Below are 18,003 nucleotides of genomic sequence, written 5' to 3'. Positions count from 1 at the left end.
GCATCGTGTGCACTTTAGAAAGTAGAGCTTTCCTGTGACGGACAAGGGAGCAAGATGGGGGAAGATGGAGAGAATCAAAGACTGTGGCCCTTGGTGGGAAGGGAAAAGCTAACTTCAGTGTGGGACACAAGCAATAAGGACAGGATTTGGAGAGTTTTCTGCTTTCTATTGAGGTGTTCAGCACCTCACCACTCTTAGAATTTTTCTCCTAGTATCGGATCTGACTGTGTGGGTTCCAAATGCCCCAGGCAGAGGAAGAACTCAGTTTGGATTCCTCTCACATGTAGTAGAAGAGGGCAAAGGAAAGGCAATCTGCAGACACCATCTCCTCCAGCAATTTGTAAACCTAGCAGATCTGCCCCATGCTTTATTTATGAGTGAGTGAAACAGAACATTTGGCCTTGTGTCAGCTGGAGGAGCTGACTGCTGAACTGAATGGAAGATTTCAGTTTTTCCTTTCAGCCACAGAGATAAGCAATCATGTTTTAATTTCAGTCTGAGTCAGGACACACTGCATAGCAGAGTACTTGTATTTGTACTGTATTAATTGTGACTTTCAGAGTTACAGTTAAACAGTTTGGGCCCTGATGACTTCAGCTGTTGAAAATAATGCAGCCTAGTCACCTCCTTGGACGGTGACAGCAGTGGAAATGTGAAATTGCTGCTTTCCCTTTTCTTTTTCATGGTTTAGACTCTAAGGTTAGTGTTGCTAGCTAGGTTTGTCATGTTTCTAATGTTATTAGAAATGTAGCAGCAGAGCTCCAGATAGACACCAAAAGAAGTGAAGCTTCTATCTTCATGTGGGCTGGACTCTTAACTGTACGCTTTTTAATAAAGGAGATTATTTTGTATGCCAGCATTTTCTACAATAGAGATTAGTGTGTGTAATACTTTCCACGTATCATCTTTCCTTCTTTCTCACATGAGTTGCTCCCCTAAACAGAAAGTTTGATAAGGGCAAACTAAGAGTTACCTGAAAGCTGCAATAACTGATAAGAACACATCAGCAGAACCAAAGCGTGATTTCTCTTCTGGAGGTTTTATTTGAAATGCAAGTATTCTGCTGTTCAGATAGAAATTCCTTAATGAATCTCTGCTGTCAAATCATATTAGTACAAAAACTGAGATGGTAATGTCTCAGATTTTTTTTCCTTTAAAAAGCCAAACGGCTGAGCTCAATACAAATACCTGTAAGTGACAGAGATTTAATATTTAAGCCAGCAGTTAGTGAAGAAATGCTTAAGCAATTCAAATTCCATTATTTTAAAGTTATTCTCTCTACTCCTAACTAGCCTATTGAAATTGGTACAATAAGATTTGCAGTACTTTCAAGAGGTGTGTTTTCTTTATTTTCCTATGTATTTATCACTTTATTTTCATTTCAATAAAACCAGCTGAATGCACAGTTTGAAATTCTAGTGATGTATTTTGAAGCCTTCCTGGAGTGACGACATCAGTGGGCATTGGGCAACTGCTGTCATCTCCCTGTACTTGTGGAAGGCTTTTGACATGTTCCCACATTGCGTCCTTCTCTCTGAGTTGGAGAGAGATGGATTTGAAGGCTGAATCATTCTGTGGGTAAATAATTGGTCTGATGGTCACAGCCAGAGGTTGTTATCACCGGTTCTGAGTCCGGGTGGAGGCCAGTCGTGAGTGGTGTCCCCTAAGGGTCCATCCTGGGACTGGTGCTCTTCAGCGTTTTCATCAATGTCACAGGCAGTGGAAACAACACACGGAGGGTGGTGAGGCACTGGAACAGGTTGCCCAAGGAGGCTGTGGATGCCCCATCCCTGCAGGCATGCAAGGCCAGGCTGGATGTGGCTCTGGGCAGCCTGGGCTGCTGGTTGTGACTGCACACAGCAGGGGGGTTAAAACTACGTGATCACTGTGGTCCTTTTCAACCCAGGCCATTCCATGACTCTATGATTCCATGACACAAGTGTACCCTCAGCAAATTTGCTGATGATACCCAGTGAGGTGGTACAGCTGGCAGAGTAGAAGGGAGGGATGCGATCCAGAGGGACCAGGACACAGTTGAAAAGCAGGCACATGAGAATCTAATGAGGCTTAACATGGCCAAGTGCAAGGTGTTACACTTGGCTGGAGGCAGTCCCAAATGTGAGTACAAAGCGGAGAGATTAGGTCAGATGTTTGGAAGGATTTTTTATTTAGACAGCCAGGCTGGATAGGATCCTGGGTAGCTTGAGACAGTGGCTGGCAACCCTGTGGCAGGGGAGCTGGAGCTCGATGATCTTTAGGGTCCCTTCTCACCTGAGCCTTCTATGATTTTTTGATGATGGTAAGGTGACACGAAGACAACATAAGACTTTCCAAATCAAACAGTAAAATGACTATACGAGGGCTGCTTCAGAACTAATGCCTCCTATTGTATTATTTTGGCCCATGATATCAGAGGTGGACGTTGGGGTATGGCAGCAAAGGTTGAACCTTCCAACCAATATTGTTACATTTTGCTGCCGTGTGACAGATGGCAGTCTGAGAAATGGTGTCTGACATCTCAGTGCATATGATGCAAAGGTGTGTCACTGAATTCCTCCGTGCAGAAAAAAGTGGACCCATTGACTTTCACTGATGCTTGCTGCATGTTTGTAGAGACCAAACAGTGCATGTCAGCACAGCTGAGGTGGTGGGTGGTGCATTCCAGCAGTGACAGCACTGACATGAAAAGCAACCTGCATTCTGGATGGCCACGCAGATATTTATCAGCATGGAATGCAGGCTCTTTTCCATTGGTAAGGGAAGTGGATGGCTAATTTTGAATACGTGTGTGTGTGTGTGTGTGTGCCTCCTTGGGAAGACCTCTCTGCATTTGATGATTTAAGTATCTCTAACTTCAGTGTGAAATTGGAAGCGTTTGTGTGCTTCCCTCAGAGAAAGGGAAGAGTGACTGGAGCATTTGCATTTGTTTAATCAGTGTTGTGTGCCTCCCTGGGGGGAGGTAAGGAGTTGCCTGAGCTTTTGAATACGTGCACCCCCTCCTCCCTTGGTGTAGGTCTTTCATTGCATTGAAAAATGAGTGACAGCATCGCCAGCATGAAAAGTGGAGATGTCTTATTTGTGTGATGTGTGATAGAAAGCTGCAGCCACAGCATGAATCACCTCTGATGATGCCCGCTGATCCTGAGAGAACACTGCTGTAGTTAGGGGGCTTCCAGAGTCGTTAAAACCTATAGGTATACAGAACTCCTCGCTGTTGGAAAGTGCCTAAGTTTTGGTGAGAGATGTGTGTGTCTCTGGGATTACCTCTGATGCTTTGTACTGAGGGCTCTCATGTATCACTGGAGTCACCACTCCTGAAGAGTCACCGGGTGGCAAACTGAGTGACTCTGATTGTTGTCTGAAATTGAAGGATGATGGAGGAGTTGCTAAACAAATTGCCCATGGTGAAACGTCTCCTATTTTGTGTGCTGCTGCAGCTCTGATGTTTGTTCCTCGTATGATTTACTCAATTTCTGCAAGGCCTCGTATCCTCCGTGTGCTTTGTAAGCACTTGTACTGATGGACGAGTCCAACAGATCAGGGCAACATTTGTAGCCAAGCCCAAGAAACCTTTTACAATATATCTGACCCGGCCGACAGATGGAAAGATTCGGTAGCTCTGCAGCACAGCACATGCTGAATGGAGGAAGAGGAAACCTGTGTTCTGCAATTCGTACTTCATGCCCAGTGCCTGTAAGATCAACACTGCAGAAGGGTGAGATACGAACAAAGGTGGCTGTCAAATATTCAGAGCTGTTCAGTTTGCCTTCCAGCGTTTCAGGCTCTTCTGTCCTGTAAGGGCAAGAGGATGCACACGTCGGAGAGCGTTCCCAGCCCTGGCACAGCCCAGAGATCACTTTACTGCGTTCATTCCGTGGTATCCAGGGAACAGTCTGTCTGTGTGCAGTAGGTAGATTTAATTTCCCAAAATAAAACCTCACAGGTTCAGGTGTGGGAAGAAATAAAGTGGCATTTCTGATTGATGTCTCTCTGAAAATATTTATGAAGAGCCGTAACTGTGGCTGGTATATGAAGTACAGAACTTAGAGAGCTATTTATCTTTCCCCTCTTCTGGAGCATTAACAAGATGTCCTTTCATGGGCTGTGAGTTGGCTGTCGCAGCTCCACACCAACATCAAATTCCTGCAGAGAAAGCTTTGGGGCTGGGTTCAGCTGGACATTTACATCACCTTGTACCATGATGTGTTGTTCTGATGAGCCTCTGGGAATTACACGTTTCAACTGGACCAGGTCGAGGCTTCCTAAAGATACAGCTCCTCTTTACCAAACAGACATAATGATAAGACCAAGTAATAAAAGGCAGTGCAGTGGAGTTTCCAATTCTGTTAAGCAGTCTCCTTTATTTCACTGTATCCATTTGCCTATACAGCAGTGCAGCCTATGGAGCCTGTGAGATGTTTAGCTATCCAGAGATAGGATGAGCTGAACTCCTCTTCAGGCTGCAGTTGTTTTGGTTACATCTATGAAGAGCATAATGGGGGCTTAGCTCACAGAGAGAAAGTACACATTGCAAGCCAAAGCCCACCCAAAATGTTCAGTGTTGTCTTTCAGAACTGGGTTGGGAGCTCACACAGAGGTGTCAGGTCTGACGTGCAGTTTGAAAGAACCCATATCACATAGGAACAGCAGCCATTCCAGAAAGGTGAGATGCTTTTAGAGATGCTGTTCTGCATCATTCAGCCATTGGTTTTATGGCTTTGCATACCTGTCTTCAGAGACATGCATTCTGCTTTCAAACTCTGTGCTGACTGTGCAGCTCTGGCAGCACATCTCCGTGAAGTAGATGCGGCTCTTCAGTTACTCAGCACAGAATAAATACGTGCCTTATATTTGGCAGCATTTTCTTCACAAATACCTTCCTGCTGAAGCATGCCTGATTTTTCATAGTTTTTCTTCTTGCTCATTTGACAACGCATTCACTTTGAGCCTGTTCCTGCCTTATTTGTTTGGTGTTTTCCTTCACTTTAAGTATGTTGCAGCCATTTGTTTTGTAACGAGTAACAGGAGCACGTTTCTAAAAGCACTCATAAGATGTGTTCATTTCATTTTATTTGTTATAAACATTTATCCTTGGAATGTGTTTGGGTTTTGTGCCAATCTGACTGTAGCTGTTTACTTAGCACGGCGCATTTCATTCCAGTAAGAACCACTCTCTAACAAGATGAACTCATTTTGCACGAGTGAGTGTGCAATTATGGATTCTTTTCAAAAATAGTGAAAATCCCTTCACTCTTAGAAAAGTTATTAAACTATGTTGATTGCTGACATTCTAGGCATCAAATGTAATTGAGCTATGCACATTTATTGTTTCAGAGCATCAGAATGGACAGAAAACTATTGTAATCATCCAGGAGTATGTTTTAGTTTCTACAGTGAGACAGGGAATTTCTACAGTAACCGTGGTATCCATTAGGATAGTGCTAATGTGCTGGTGCACCAGTATTGCTAAACTGCTGGGGTTTGGTAACCAAGGGCTCCTTCTGAGACCTAAATCTTAAAATTAAGCCATCGTGAAGTACTTTACCAGTTCAGGTCCTATTTATTAAGCCAGTAAAATGTCTTTATTACAACTTCATGGAAGGAATTCCGCATGGAACCGGAACCCCAGAGCCGAGTGCATCACAGAACGTGCTGTGTTTGGGGGCCTGCAGGGCTGCCCTGCGTGCTGCCTGGTCCCCAGCCATTCCCTGTGAGGTGACACTGCGCTGTGATGTCACAGTGGTACCTCGTGCGCCCTCGTGGCAGCGGTGGGAGCGGTGGCTCAGTCCGCTTGTGGGACCCGCAGGAAGCGGAACCAGAGAGAGCGTTGCGTCTACCTGGAGATTTCCTGCTGTCATGGAGCGGCTGAGAGCCCTTCGAGGTGAGTCCCTCCACCTCTCCGCACGCCGTGACGCCGCCCGAGCGCACGTGTGCCTCCAGAGTCAGTTCAGGCCGCGCCGGCAGCACCGTCCTCGCTCTGCTGAGCGCAGCTGCCCGCCGTGGTTTCCCCGGCACCCCAGCAAGGGGAAAGCTCCCTCCCCCGTCCCCGCCAACCGTGGGGCTGGAGGAGCGTTCCTCCCAGAGCCGGCCGGATGCTCGGCCCTGGCTCCGAGCGACACCGGCGGCAGCTGCTCCGCTCTTTGCTTCCAGGTCTCTTTGCCTGTGTGGGCTGCGTGCCCAGACGTACGCGTCGCAGGGAGAGAAGCAGGGTGCCGAGCCCTGTCCCTGTCTCCGCTGTGACTGTGCTGCAACAGCGCCTGCAAGACCGGGAGGTGAGCTGGGGACGTCCGGCCGTGAATCCTTGCCGTGGCGCAGTGCCGTGGTCCTGTGGGTGCCGGGCCGCGGCACCACACCGGCACGGTGATGGGTGGCAGTGGGCGGCTCCCCGAGAGCAAGGGCAAAGCAAAGCATGACTGGTCCCTGTCCCCAGGGTGATCGAGCACAGGTGTACCGCGAGCTGGAGGGCGCCCTGTGGGAAGACGACAGCCGTCCGCCGTGCGGAGTGGTGAACCGGCTGCTGGCAGAGGTGTCCCGGGACCTGACGGCAGCCCAGGTGAGGGGTTACAGCCAAAGGCAAAGGGAGCCGCTGCCCGTGCTGGTGTTGTGCTGGTGGACGGCGGTGGCTCAGCCCTTCCCAGGGTCTCAGGCAGTCTCCTGGACGGTGTGTCACCAGTGACTCCTTTTCAGGGTGTCAGGGACAACGTGAGGATGGCTGCCAGCAACGTCCTGGTGGCTCTGGCCCGGATGCATTTCAGCTTGGTGATGGCTGAGCTCCAGGGCCAGCTGAAGGCCATCGGGGAGGTATCCAAGGATTTCGTGCTCATCACCCTCAGCAAACTGTTCGGCATCTACGGTAGAGTGCTCTCAGCCACCCTACACCTATGACAAGTGGGGAAAGGGGTCTTTCCTCTCTGGGGGATGCAGGGCTTCGCCCCCTCCTCTGTTGCTGCCAGGGCTCTGACTGTGGACCTCTCCTTCTCCTCTGCAGCTCCACAGTGCATCCCCTTCACGTGGCTGATGCTGGCTGGCCTGCGCAGTGTGGTGGGCCAGGTGAGGAGTGGCCGGACCCTGCGCCTCGCTTGTGCTGGTGAGTGCTGGCTCCAGAGCAGGGGGTCTCAGGACAGCCCTTGCATCCTGCCCTGCAGACTCTCACAGGCTCCCTTTTCTCTTGTTGGTTTGGTTTTTTTTGTTTTTTCTTTTAAAATTAATTCTTCGTTTATTTTCTTGTTTCATTTTGTTTTCTCAGTTGTGAAACAATGGTCAGAAGGAGTCCGGGTTCACTTCTGCTCTGGAAAGCAATGCCCCCGGCCTGCCGTGCAGAAAGAACAAATCTACGAGAATCTGCACCTGCTCTTCTTCTCCGTGCTGACAAACTGGCAGGACTGCAAGGAGGAAGAGGTGAGCACTGCTGCATTCCCAGCCCAGGATGGCAGCAGGGACCTCCGTGTCAGCAGCTCTGTCTGTGCCCAGTGGGCTGAGAGCAGAGGGGTGATGAGAGGGAGTGGGCTGGCTCTGCAAAGGGCCCCAAACTGCGCTCAGGGCTGCATCTCCGTGCCAGGAAGCAGCTGCATGTCACAGCACTGTGGCAGGGAGTGCTGGGGACGAGGGTGTGGGGAAAGTCTCCCTGCTGTCCAGAGCGAGCTCATCTCCTGCTGGGCAAGGGGGTATGGGGAAGGGGAAGGAAAAGAGAAAGCCCTCTCTGTCGGAAGGGCAGACCTTCAGTCTTTGATGCCGGGCCTCTGCCATCCCTCTCCAGGACAAACAGGCTGTCTTTGGGGCTGTGACTGCCATGATGGCTGTCCTCCTGCAAGAGGAGCTGCACCGAGAGCACGTCTGGGAGCAGCTCCTCTGGCTCGTGCGCCCGTATCAGGAGGTCCAAGACATCTGCAGAGTGACCAAGGTGAGATGTTGTGCAGGGCTCAGCGTGGATGTGGGGCCCATGCAAATGCCACGAGGGGTCAGGGGGATGCGGGGAGGAGGTGGGGAACCCTTGGAGAAAGAAGGAACAGGTGATCAAGGGAGGTCTGAGGCTTCCTGAGCTCTTCCGTCAAGGGAAGAACAATGGGGACAGGAACCAGGAGGGAGCCAGGAGTCAGTGGGGCCCATCTTCTGGGGATGGGAGGCTTCACAACCACCACCGTGGGGCTCTGAGTGCCTGAGGAGCTCTGTGCTAACAACCAGGCAGACCACGTTTAGTTGCATCTGATGAGGGAGAAGAGGGATGCTGGGTGGGAAATGCTTGCAAACGATGCCAACAGGGCTCGGTTGAAAGCAGAGAGACTTTGGGTGCTGCTGAGAGTTGGGGGACAAACAAGAATGCCAAACAGTGTGCAGGAGCTTCCCCCAGTGGAGAAACCATTGGAAAACAGTTTCTCCGCTCCCAAGTGGCTAGATGTGGCTCCAGCGCTTTTTTCCTCTCCTGGTCTCTTACAGAGCCTCACTATCTTCCTGGAGGCCTTAGAGGGAGTTCAGACCGTCATCCCCAAGGACAAGTTTCTGGCCATTACCAGTGCCATGTTCTACCAGGTAAGGGGAGCCTATCCTTGCACCCACAGCAGTTTCCCTCTTGTCCAAGTCTCAGGAGGACTGCAGAGCTCTGAGCCTCTGACCAGGTGCTCAGCTGTAGCTCCTGCATGCCTGAGGCTCCTCCAGAGCCATGCGTGTGCCCCCAGGGATGCTGTGGGGCAGGCCGGGTTTTGTCTGCATGTCCTCTCCCTGAGAGTGCCAAGGGAGACGAGAGCTGGCAGCACAGTTTCTTTCCTGTCCTCAATGCTGATGCGATTTTCTAAAACGGACCTTGTTCCCACAGCTCTCTGATGACACCAGGCAGCACAGCGAGGCTGATAGCACAGAGCTGACCCGCTGCATCCTGCTGCAGGGTAAGGAGAGGAGCTTTGGCAATGCTTGGCAGTGCCCTGGCCAAAACCTTTCTCGCCAACCTCAGGAATGGGCATGTGTTTCTTGCTAACACAGCACGGGATTTTCTCTCTGCAGCCCGGATCTGCCCAGAGGAAGCAGTCCTGTTTCTGCGGTTGCAGCTGGGCGATGAGAGGGAGGCTGGACGCGTGGCAGCCCTGGGTCTGCTCAGTGCTCTAGCTTGCTCTGATGGTCAGTACCATGGGTCGCTATTTCCAGGGATCCCTTTTGCCATCAGGGTTGTGTCTCCATGCATGCTTCTGCACATCTCTTGCAGAGCCTGTGATGACGGAGAAGCTGCCCCAGGTCGCAGAGGCTTTGCAGTGCGTGTGCAGCGACCCCAGGATCCAGGTGAGCTGCTTTGGGAAAAGAAAGCTCTGTCGGAGTGGTGACGGGCAGGGCTGGGGTGACTAGACAGGTGCTGGGGCATTGACCACGGGGTTGCAATGGCTCCTGTGGGGAGAGCAGGCAGAGTGGAGCAGGCAGGTCCCTGTGCTGCACTTGGAAGGCGCACCGCCTGGTGCTACAGCCTGGCCCTCACCTCAAGAGCCAAGGCTTGTCCTCTGCTCTTGCTGTCTCTGCTCGTGCCCAAAGGGCTGTCCCAATGAGCACGTAGCTTCCCTTTGCCTTCTGACCTGGAAAATCAAACCCATAACTGACCCCTGGCAGGTGAGGAAGGCCATTCTGCGTTTCATCGGGGACCTGCTCAGCACCGATGCCCAGAGCTGCTCATCCTGGGACGTAGTGGGGCATATCTTCAATGAGTTCAGCCGCAGCACGGGAAGAAGGGTAAGGACAGGGGGCTGCATCTTCTTTTGGAAGGCCTTTGCTGCTCAAAGGCTGGCACAGAAGCACCAGTGGGACCACACCTGAGCCAGCTGAGAGGCTCCTGAGAACTGAGAGTGACTGGTGTTTCAACAACAATGTTGTGCAGGCAGCTGGAGTCCTTTCTGCCCAGGAGGCCCAGGAAGAAGGAGCTCTGCAAGAGCAGTGCATGAGCATCCTGGGATCGCTGGATTTCTCAGTGAGAGGGATGACCAAAGTAAGTCACATCTGCCCTGCTGCCGCTCCTCGCCTTCGCACCACGTGTTCCTTGTCCCATTGCAACACCCCAGGTCTCTCCTCCAGCGTGCTCTGAAGCACACAAAACTCAGGGAAATTCACAGAGTCCTCTTCATCTCTGAGCGGAGGCAGGAATGCTGACACGCTCAACTGCTTCGTTCCCTACAGCTCCTGTGGCCGCGGCTGCTGCTCTATGTGGTTCCAGCTCAGTACACGGGCATGCTGATCCCGATCTCCCGCTGCATCCAAAGCCTGGCTGAGAGAGAGGACCTGGCAGCGCGGGAGGTAGGAGAGCTGGATCCACACTTCCTCAGCTCCGTGTTTCAAGGTAGGAGCAGAAACTCCCCCAGGGAGCTCTGCTGACCCGTATTAGCACCCAGAAGGGACAGCGGAGGGACATGTGGCAGGGCACTCAGCACACCTTTCTCCCCGCAGGCCCCCTGCTGACTCCCCAGACGCTGCTGGTGCGCCTGTTGGTGAGTAGATGCTCCAGGGGCCGGTGTCACAAGCCCCGAGGAGGAAGCAGCATGGCCGAGAGCGCCAGTGTCCACCTGAGCCCCGGGGCTGCCATTCTCTTCCCAGGCTCGCAGCACCATGGGAAAAGTTGTTGGTTGCTCCTTGCCCGCCAGGGCAGAGCCGAGCTGCTTCCCTCCTGGGAGAAGCCGCTGCTCTTGCTGCAGAAGTGACCCTGCTTCTCCTTGCTCTCGCTCAGGTGGTGGCAGGGAGCCCTTTTGCAGGCAGCGAACTCCAAGCTGCTGCCTTGCTGCTCATGCGAAACCTCCACAGCAGGATCCACAGAGCTGTGGGGGCCATGTGGGCAGCTGAGATTCCCCTGCTGCTGCAGTGCCTTGAAGGTAAAGTGCTGGTGGACAGGGGGAGGCGGAAGAAGGGAAGGGAAGGGGAGGGGAGCGGAGCGGAGGGGAGGGGAGGGGAGGGGAAGGAAGGGGAGGGGAAGGGAAGGGAGGGGAGGGGACGGGTGGGTAAGGAAAGGGAAGGGAAGGGAGGGGAAGGGAAAGGAAGGGAAGGGAAGGGAGGGGAAGGGAAAGGAAGGGAAGGGAAGGGAGGGGAAGGGAAAGGAAGGGGAGGGATGAAAATACAACGTGTGGCCCACTGCTTGCTCTACTGCAGTTCCCATTTCAGGGATACGGCACTGAGGCCCAGGGACCTTTTCCCCTGGGGTCTACCCATTCCAGGAGATGGATGGGCCCTTCACCTCCCCTCAGGCAGCAGTCCTGGAGCAGTTCTGTGCTCCTACTGGGAAAGTGTTTGTGGGGAGGGACAGGTCATTGTGGAGGGGGCGCAGGTCCCAGCTTTGCCCAGTGCCCAGGCCAAACCAGGTTTGCGGCAGCTCCTTTGTGGCTTGATCCCAAGCAAAGGTCTTTTGCTTCCTATTGCTGTGCAGGGAAATCGGAGAGCTTCCCGGACACTGCAGAGTGGGAGCACCATCTACTAAAGGTACAGCATTGCCAGGAGGCGTGGTGCAGAGCAGTGCTTGCCTGCCTAAAGGTGACCTGCTCTCATATGAGCCCCTGCAGGACAGGAACAACCTCTAAAATGCTGCTGCAGAGCGGCCGCATGCCTTTGCAGCACTGCCTCTTCCCATTCGTCCCAAGCCCAAGGCGGCTCTTAGGAGAAGAGCTGCAGGTGGCTTTAATGGAGGGGATGCTGGGGGCAGCTGAGAGAGGGCCTGCTCTTCCAGACACCTCTCCCCAGAAGGCTGCAGCAACTTGGAAATGGGGGAAGAGGCAAAGGGCAAGGGAACATTGGCTTCTTCTGTTCTCCAACAGTTCCTGAGGGCTTCTCTGGAGACGATGGAGGATGACGCCTGGACAAAGGGCCTGAGCTGTGAGCTGAGCCGCTGGCTGGGCAGCTCTGCCAGCAGCTCTGCAGAAAAGGTGGGTTTTCCCCCGGGCTCTACCCAGCGGTGCAGCTGCAGGTGTCCAACTGGGGCTGGGGCTGCGGCTGGTGCTCTGCCCACTCGTCCCGCTCATGCTGCTTCCCCAGCCCACGTCCCCCAGAGGGCCTTTCCCTGCAAGCTGCCCGGGGACCGGCTAAAGCTCGGCCTGCGGCTGCTCTCAGCGACTCCCAGGGAGCGTGGGTGCTCCCTTCCCACCTGGTCCTCTGCCAACAGGCCAGGCTGCTGCTACATCTCAGATTCTGACTTCCTTTTCCGTCCCTTCCCTTCCCTTCCCATGCAGCCTTTCCTGTACAAGGCGCTGGGGACAGTGCTGGGAGCCTGTAAGGCAGTCCTCCACATTCACGTCCAAGAGAAGCTGCTGCAACATCTGACGGAAGCAAACGCGGAGGAGCCCTCTGAGGCCCAGGTGAGCTCTGCCCTCCTGCAGCTTCTGTGAGCGTCCCCAGTCTGTCTTCTAGCCCTGCTCCGGACCTTTCTGATCTCCTCACTGCTGCCGTTTCCCTCAGGCGAGGACTGGCCCAGCCACTGTGCTTGGCTGCACCAGTAAGGTCACGCCTGCGCCAACTGCCCCTTGTTCTTTTGTGCAGGGAATGATCTCTCTTGTCAGCCATGCTGCTGAGGGCAACTTCCACCCAGTCCTGGACACACTCATCATGTTTTCGTCCAGGCTGTGCAAGGGCCGGAATGGAAGGACTGCCAGGAGCAAGAAGGTAAAGCATTACGGGTTTCCACCTTGGCTTTCTTCTGCCTTATTTTCACAGCAGCTCCTGCCTTGGGAGCCCAGCTGCACTGTTGGGCACTGGGGGCCGCTGAGCAAGGTCTCAAAGCACTTCTCCCCACACAGATGGAGCTGGACAGCACGAGAGCTCATGCCACACGCAGCGCTCTCATGCTCGCCTATGGCAGCTTGGCACTGCGTGCCAGCAAGGAGCAGCTGCTCGCCCGCCTGGAGGTAGACATTGTGGGCAACATCCTGCTGCTGTACAGCTGCAGCTGCCAGGTGAGAGCTTGAAACGTGCCAGGGTGTCTGTGCCCAGCCGCAGCCCCTCCTCTGGGGAGATGCTGAGATGGGCCTTCTCTTTCTGAAGGTCCCCTGGGGAACGGTTTGTGCCCAGATGAAGACCCAAGCCTTCCCTTAGCATCGCCCCCACGTGTCCCTTTTGCAGCCCTCGGCCCTTCCCGCAGTTCACAGAATGTTTTTCTCTCTTGGGCCTCAGGACTTGCGGAACAACCTTGCACTGGTGCAGAGCATCACCGACTCCAGCTCTGCCTTCCAAACCGTGGGTGATTCCGCCAGCCTTAACCCCTCCTTGAAGGGCAAGCTGCTGGAGATCCTGATGGTGAGTGCCTAGAGCCAGAGCTGCCTGCAGTGGAGTTTTGGGCTGTGCCACGAGGCTCGCTTCCCTGGAGGCACACACGTCTCCAGCTGGTGGGAGCCTCAGGTGCTGGCAGGCAGCAGCTGTGCAGCGGGCTAGATCCAGCAGCTGTGGAGCTGCTGCATCCTGCAGTGGGAAATGTGGGAGTGATGGGGCTGGCGCGTGGCAGTTGTGTCTGTCTCTGGGCTGGGTGGAACAGCTCTCGCGTGCTTCTTGCCCGCTTTGACGGTGTCTCTCTGGGACTTGCAGGACTTGCTGAAGAAGTATTACTTGGGTGCCCCTGTCTCCCCAGTGCCCCTCAAGGTGGTTCTGGCCCTGGAGCAGTTGAGGTAAGGGCGCGAGCCTCTGGGATTGCAAAACAGGATGGTGCTCCACCTTCTGGGTAGCTCCAAAGGCCTGGAGGGGGCAGGGGGTGAGGAGAGAATGGCCCTGGTGCTCCCGTCCCGTGGCGGGGAAGAGAAGGGGTCTCCTTCCCTTCAGAGAGGGAGGTGGTTCACTGCTGCCAGGGAGGAGGCAGGCACTGCTGGAACTGAAGACGGTGCACAGCAGCATGCGCTGGGGGTGTTTACTTTGTAGCTGTTGATTAGGAGAACCTTGGATGTTGTCTGAACCAGTCTGGAGAGCGCTGCTAAAGGCCCTTTCTGCTTTCTCTTCCTTTTTTCCTCCTGTCAGCAAGCTGAAGCCCACTTTTGGAAACAAGGACATGCGTGAAATGTTGACTCTGTGCTGCAAGAACATCGTGACACACCCTTCAGCAGAGATGATGCTGAAGATCAGGAAGTCACAGCACGCAGCGCAGTACCTGCAGGTAACCTGCCGTAACTTTCCCGGCCACCTCTCAGCAGGAGCCCTACCTCAGCACACACAGCCTATGCTCTGGCAGCAGCCGTGATGCCACACCTCAATCTCCTCTTCTGCTTTCAGCTTCAGCAAACATCGTTGAACGCTCTGGGCCGGCTCATGGTGGTCCTGCTCGAGACAGAGCCCAGCTGTGACTTCTTCCAGAACATAGTCCAAGTGAGTACATGTGGGGCAAGGGAGAAAGTGTGATGCCTGTGGATGGCAGGGACAGAGATCTGGCGAATGAGAGGATGGTCAGCGGGGGATGAATCTCCTGCTGATATGCCAGCTCGCTGTGAGCTCAGAAACGGGCAGAGAAATGGGCCCTGCAGTGGGAAAGGAAGGAGCCAGCCCTGGCAGGTCACAGCTCCCGGTTTAGGAGGCAGGAACATCTGCAGAGAGCAGGGACAGCTGTGCGGGGGGGGGGGGAAGGGGAAGGGCTGCATGGAGCCACTGGGCAGCAGGTCCTGAGGAAAAGTGCTGGAAAAGGAGGGACAGGGAGAGGGGTGGCAGGAAAGAAAAGATGTCCGCAGTGAGACAGATGCCTTGCCCCAGGTCCTGCAGAAATCAATCACCTCAGACGATGTGTGGGAGCGCAAGAGGGCCCTGCAGACCTGCTCCCAGCTGCTGGCTGCTTCTGAAGAGCTTCCAGTGAGTAAAGAGCCCCACTGCATGCCCCCTGCTCCCTCCCCAGAGCCCCTGAACTGGAAGGCGAGCTCCGCCCAGCTGTGCATGCTGTGCCACCGTGTGTGGGGAAGGCACAGCTGGAAGTAGCTAGTGAGAGCTGGGGCTGCCTACAGCTTTTTTCCTGCCTCTTGCCCCTGCAGAGAGGAGATGCCTGCAAGCACTTTGGCTCCCTGGTGGGATTGCTGGCGCCTCTGACGTGCGACCCCATGCCCGCATCCCGCCAGTTGGCTGTCTCCTGTCTGAGCTCCCTTCTCCAAATCCAAGGCAAGTAGAATGGGTGTGCACCAGCCCTCTTCTCTCCTCCCCTAGGCCCTGTTTACAGGAGGGAGAGGCACTGTGCGCAGCTCTCTTCTCGTCCCCACCCCATCCTCTGTCTCTGCCCCAAGGAAAGCAGTTCTGTTTCCAGAAGCATGACTTTCCTTTTCTCTCCGTGCTCTTTCCAGCCAAGGAGACCGACACAGTCATCGAGATGGGAGACATCAGGAGCCTGTGCGAGGGGCTGCATGCCTGCAGCACCACCTTGCAGTTCCAGACCTCATCCAAAATCGCAAGGGTAAGTGGGCCCAAAAAGGGGCGGTGGGATCTCAGTGCATAGGCTTCTGCATGACCCTAAGCTGCCCCCAGCTATGTCTGGCCTTCAGGTGCCCAGTGCAAGGAGCTGACTGTATGATGTGCATTTGTGTGTATGTTGACTGTGTGTGTTTGTTTGCATGTGTGACTGTGGCTGCTGGGAGGTAGGCTTTGCATGTAAGCAGACGCCATGGGTGGAGAAGCTGAGAGAAGGCTCAACTGCCTTCCGTAAAAATAGCAGGGTACGGACAGCAGGAATGTTGTGATGGCTGCCTGAGTGCCCTCCAGACTGCTTTATGTTTTGAAGAGCTGCCGCAGAGCAGTGATGGGATCTCTCCTGCTTCTCGTTTCTCTGCAGATGGTCTGCAGAAACTTCCCCGTGGAACGCGCCGTCGACTTCATGATGGCCATCAAGGAGGCATTCAAGAAAGCCAAAGGAATGCGCGTGCGTGCTGCTGGGAAGTGGATGATCACCTTTCTGCAGATGTGCAGAAAGGACATCTGTCGGGACGTAAGAGACTTTCTTCCATGTGTCTTGGACTTTTTCTGGCTGTTGCATGATGCCTTGTGCCATTTGCTTCTTGTGCGAAAGAAGCACAGCCTGAGTGCAGAGCCAGGGCTTAGACAGGGGGGCTGGTGTGACATTTAGGCTTAGGCCTTGACAGCATGTCAAGGGAGCGGGCACTGCTCCTGCGCTGAATGTCCACGGTCACTCCCTGCAGAGTCAAGGATGCAGCAAGTTGTTCCTTCTCCCCTTCCTCTTTCAGGTTCCACTAATCCTGTACATCCTGCGCAGCTGCGCATCATCCACGCAGCAGAGCGCAGTCGTGCCCTTCCTGTGCCAGGCGGTGATCATCCTCACCCGCTGTCACGCAGAAGTCGTGATCGACAACTTCCGTCGGCTGCTTGGGCCCACAGACAGGTATCTGCTCTCCTGCCTTTGCTGTTGCTGCGGTCAAACTTGTAGCTGGGGATCCCGGGACAAAGCGGCTTTTCTTTTTCCCTCTCAAAGTCTGTTTGAGGTGAAAAGAACTCACTCACAACTTGAGACTCTCCTTTTTCTAGTGAGACGTGGAGAAGAATGAGAGAGTTCTGTCTTCGACGGTGGAGCCAGTAGACCAAAGAAGAGAAAGGCAAAAAGAAAAAGAGAAAAGAAAAGGAAAGAAAAGATGGGAAGAGGAAAGGGAAAGAAAGGGAAAGAAAGAGAAAGATAGGAAAAGAAATGAAAAAGGAAAGGAAAAGAAAGGAAAGGGAAAGAAACAAAAAAGGAAAGGAAAGGAAAAAATGAAAGGAAAAATGAAAGGAAACGGAGCGGAAGGAAATGGAGGGGAAGGCAAGGGAAGGCAAGGGAAGGGGAAAGGGAAATGAAAAAGGGAATCAAAAGGGAAATTTGAGAGGAGAGGAGGGGAGGGGACAAGCAGGGGGAATGGGTGAGGGGAGTGGGTGGGGAGAGGAAGGTAAGAAGGGAAGGGAGAAGGGAGGAAAAAAGTGAGGAAGGGAAGGGGAAGAGGAAAGAGAGGAGAGGAGAGGAGGGAAGAGGAGAGGAGAGGGAAAGGGAATGAAAAAGGGAAATTTAAAAGGAGAGGAGAAGAGGAGAAGGGAGGGGAGATTGGGGAGAGGGGAGGGGGCAGAAGGAGAGGGGAGGGAAGAAGGAAAGGGAGAAGGGAAGGAAAAGGAGGGGAAGGGAAGGGAAGAGAAGGGAAGAAGGGAATGGAAGAGAAGGGAAGGGAAGAGGAGAAGGGAAGAGGAGAAGGGAAGAGGAAAGAGAGGAGAGGAGAAGAGGAAGAGGAGAGAAGGGGAAGGGGAGGGAAGAAGACGAGAGAAGAGGAGGAGGAGAGAAGAGGAGAGGAAGAGGAGAGGAGAGAAGAGGAAGAGGAGTGGAGAAAAGGAAGAGGAAGAGGAGAGAAGGAAGAGAAAAGGAGGAGGAGAGGAGGAAGAGGAGAGAAGAGGAAAAGGAGAGAAGAGGAGGAGAAGAGGAAGAGGAGAGAAGAGGAAGAGGAAGAGGAGAGGAAGAAGAGAGGAAGAGAAAAGGAGAGGAAGAGGAGAGGAGAGAAGAGGAGAGAAGAGAAAAGGAAGGGGAAGTGGAGAGAAGAGGAAGAGGAGAGAAGTGGAGAGAAGAGGATAGAAGAGGAAGAGAAGAGAAAAGATGAGCTTAAAAATGTATTATTTATTTAAATAAATTAAATACCAGAATCCTGGCTAAGATGTGAAAAGGGTTTTTTTTTACCAAGTCTTCATTTTAATAGCTGCTATCTCTTCTCCACACCAGTTACGGAATCACAGAATCACCGAATGTTGGGGATTGGAAGGAACCCTGTATGATCATCTAGTCCAATCCCCCTGCCCTAGCAGGAACACCTAGATCAGGTCATACAGGAACGCATCCACACAGGTTTTGAATGTCTCCAGAGAAGGAGTCCCCCCAGCCTCTCTGGGCAGCCTGTTCCAGTGTTCTGTCGCCCCCACCGTAAAGAAGTTCTGCACTGGACTCTCTCAAGCAGTTCCCTGTCCTTCTTGTGAACGGAGAGGCCCAGAACTGGACACAATACTCCAGTTCTGGTCACCTGGGCAGAGTAGAAGGGAAGGAGAACCTCTTTCGACCTGCTAATCACAGCCCTTCTAGTCTGCCCCAGG

General features: G+C 53.5%; 2 protein-coding genes across 3 annotated transcripts; both read left to right on the top strand.

Moving 5' to 3' along the window:
* Nucleotides 1–5,816: 5,816 nt before the first annotated feature.
* On the top strand, nucleotides 5,817–6,676 carry LOC149912235 (uncharacterized). Its single transcript, XM_090130957.1, has 3 exons — nucleotides 5,817–5,881; nucleotides 6,151–6,272; nucleotides 6,431–6,676. The coding sequence occupies exons 1-3, from the start codon at nucleotides 5,857–5,859 to the stop codon at nucleotides 6,674–6,676; spliced, it is 393 nt and encodes a 130-aa protein (XP_089987083.1). The 5' UTR covers nucleotides 5,817–5,856.
* A 22-nt stretch (nucleotides 6,677–6,698) lies between these two features.
* Nucleotides 6,699–17,567, top strand: LOC116241264 (maestro heat-like repeat-containing protein family member 2B). Of its 2 annotated transcripts, XM_090131812.1 has the most exons (28): nucleotides 6,699–6,853; nucleotides 6,989–7,087; nucleotides 7,247–7,398; nucleotides 7,757–7,900; nucleotides 8,434–8,526; nucleotides 8,810–8,879; nucleotides 8,995–9,108; nucleotides 9,194–9,267; nucleotides 9,586–9,705; nucleotides 9,851–9,958; nucleotides 10,147–10,306; nucleotides 10,414–10,454; nucleotides 10,691–10,832; nucleotides 11,381–11,433; nucleotides 11,766–11,873; nucleotides 12,177–12,302; nucleotides 12,484–12,606; nucleotides 12,741–12,896; nucleotides 13,114–13,236; nucleotides 13,522–13,601; nucleotides 13,945–14,080; nucleotides 14,197–14,289; nucleotides 14,668–14,763; nucleotides 14,940–15,063; nucleotides 15,243–15,352; nucleotides 15,728–15,880; nucleotides 16,137–16,291; nucleotides 16,435–17,567. In XM_090131812.1, the coding sequence occupies exons 1-28, from the start codon at nucleotides 6,709–6,711 to the stop codon at nucleotides 16,484–16,486; spliced, it is 3,150 nt and encodes a 1,049-aa protein (XP_089987938.1). In that variant the 5' UTR covers nucleotides 6,699–6,708; the 3' UTR covers nucleotides 16,487–17,567. The 2 variants fall into 2 exon arrangements, with proteins under 2 accessions (XP_089987938.1, XP_089987939.1); XM_090131813.1 differs by lacking the exons at nucleotides 16,137–16,291; nucleotides 16,435–17,567 and having other exon boundaries at nucleotides 15,728–16,129.
* Nucleotides 17,568–18,003: the final 436 nt, after the last annotated feature.

This window comes from Phasianus colchicus, chromosome Z (genome assembly GCF_987193195.1).
Source record: "Phasianus colchicus chromosome Z, bPhaCol1.hap1.1, whole genome shotgun sequence".
Taxonomy (NCBI): Eukaryota; Metazoa; Chordata; class Aves; order Galliformes; family Phasianidae; genus Phasianus; species Phasianus colchicus.
Note: the sequence above shows the minus strand (reverse complement) of the source record. Positions and strands in the feature narration are given on the sequence as shown.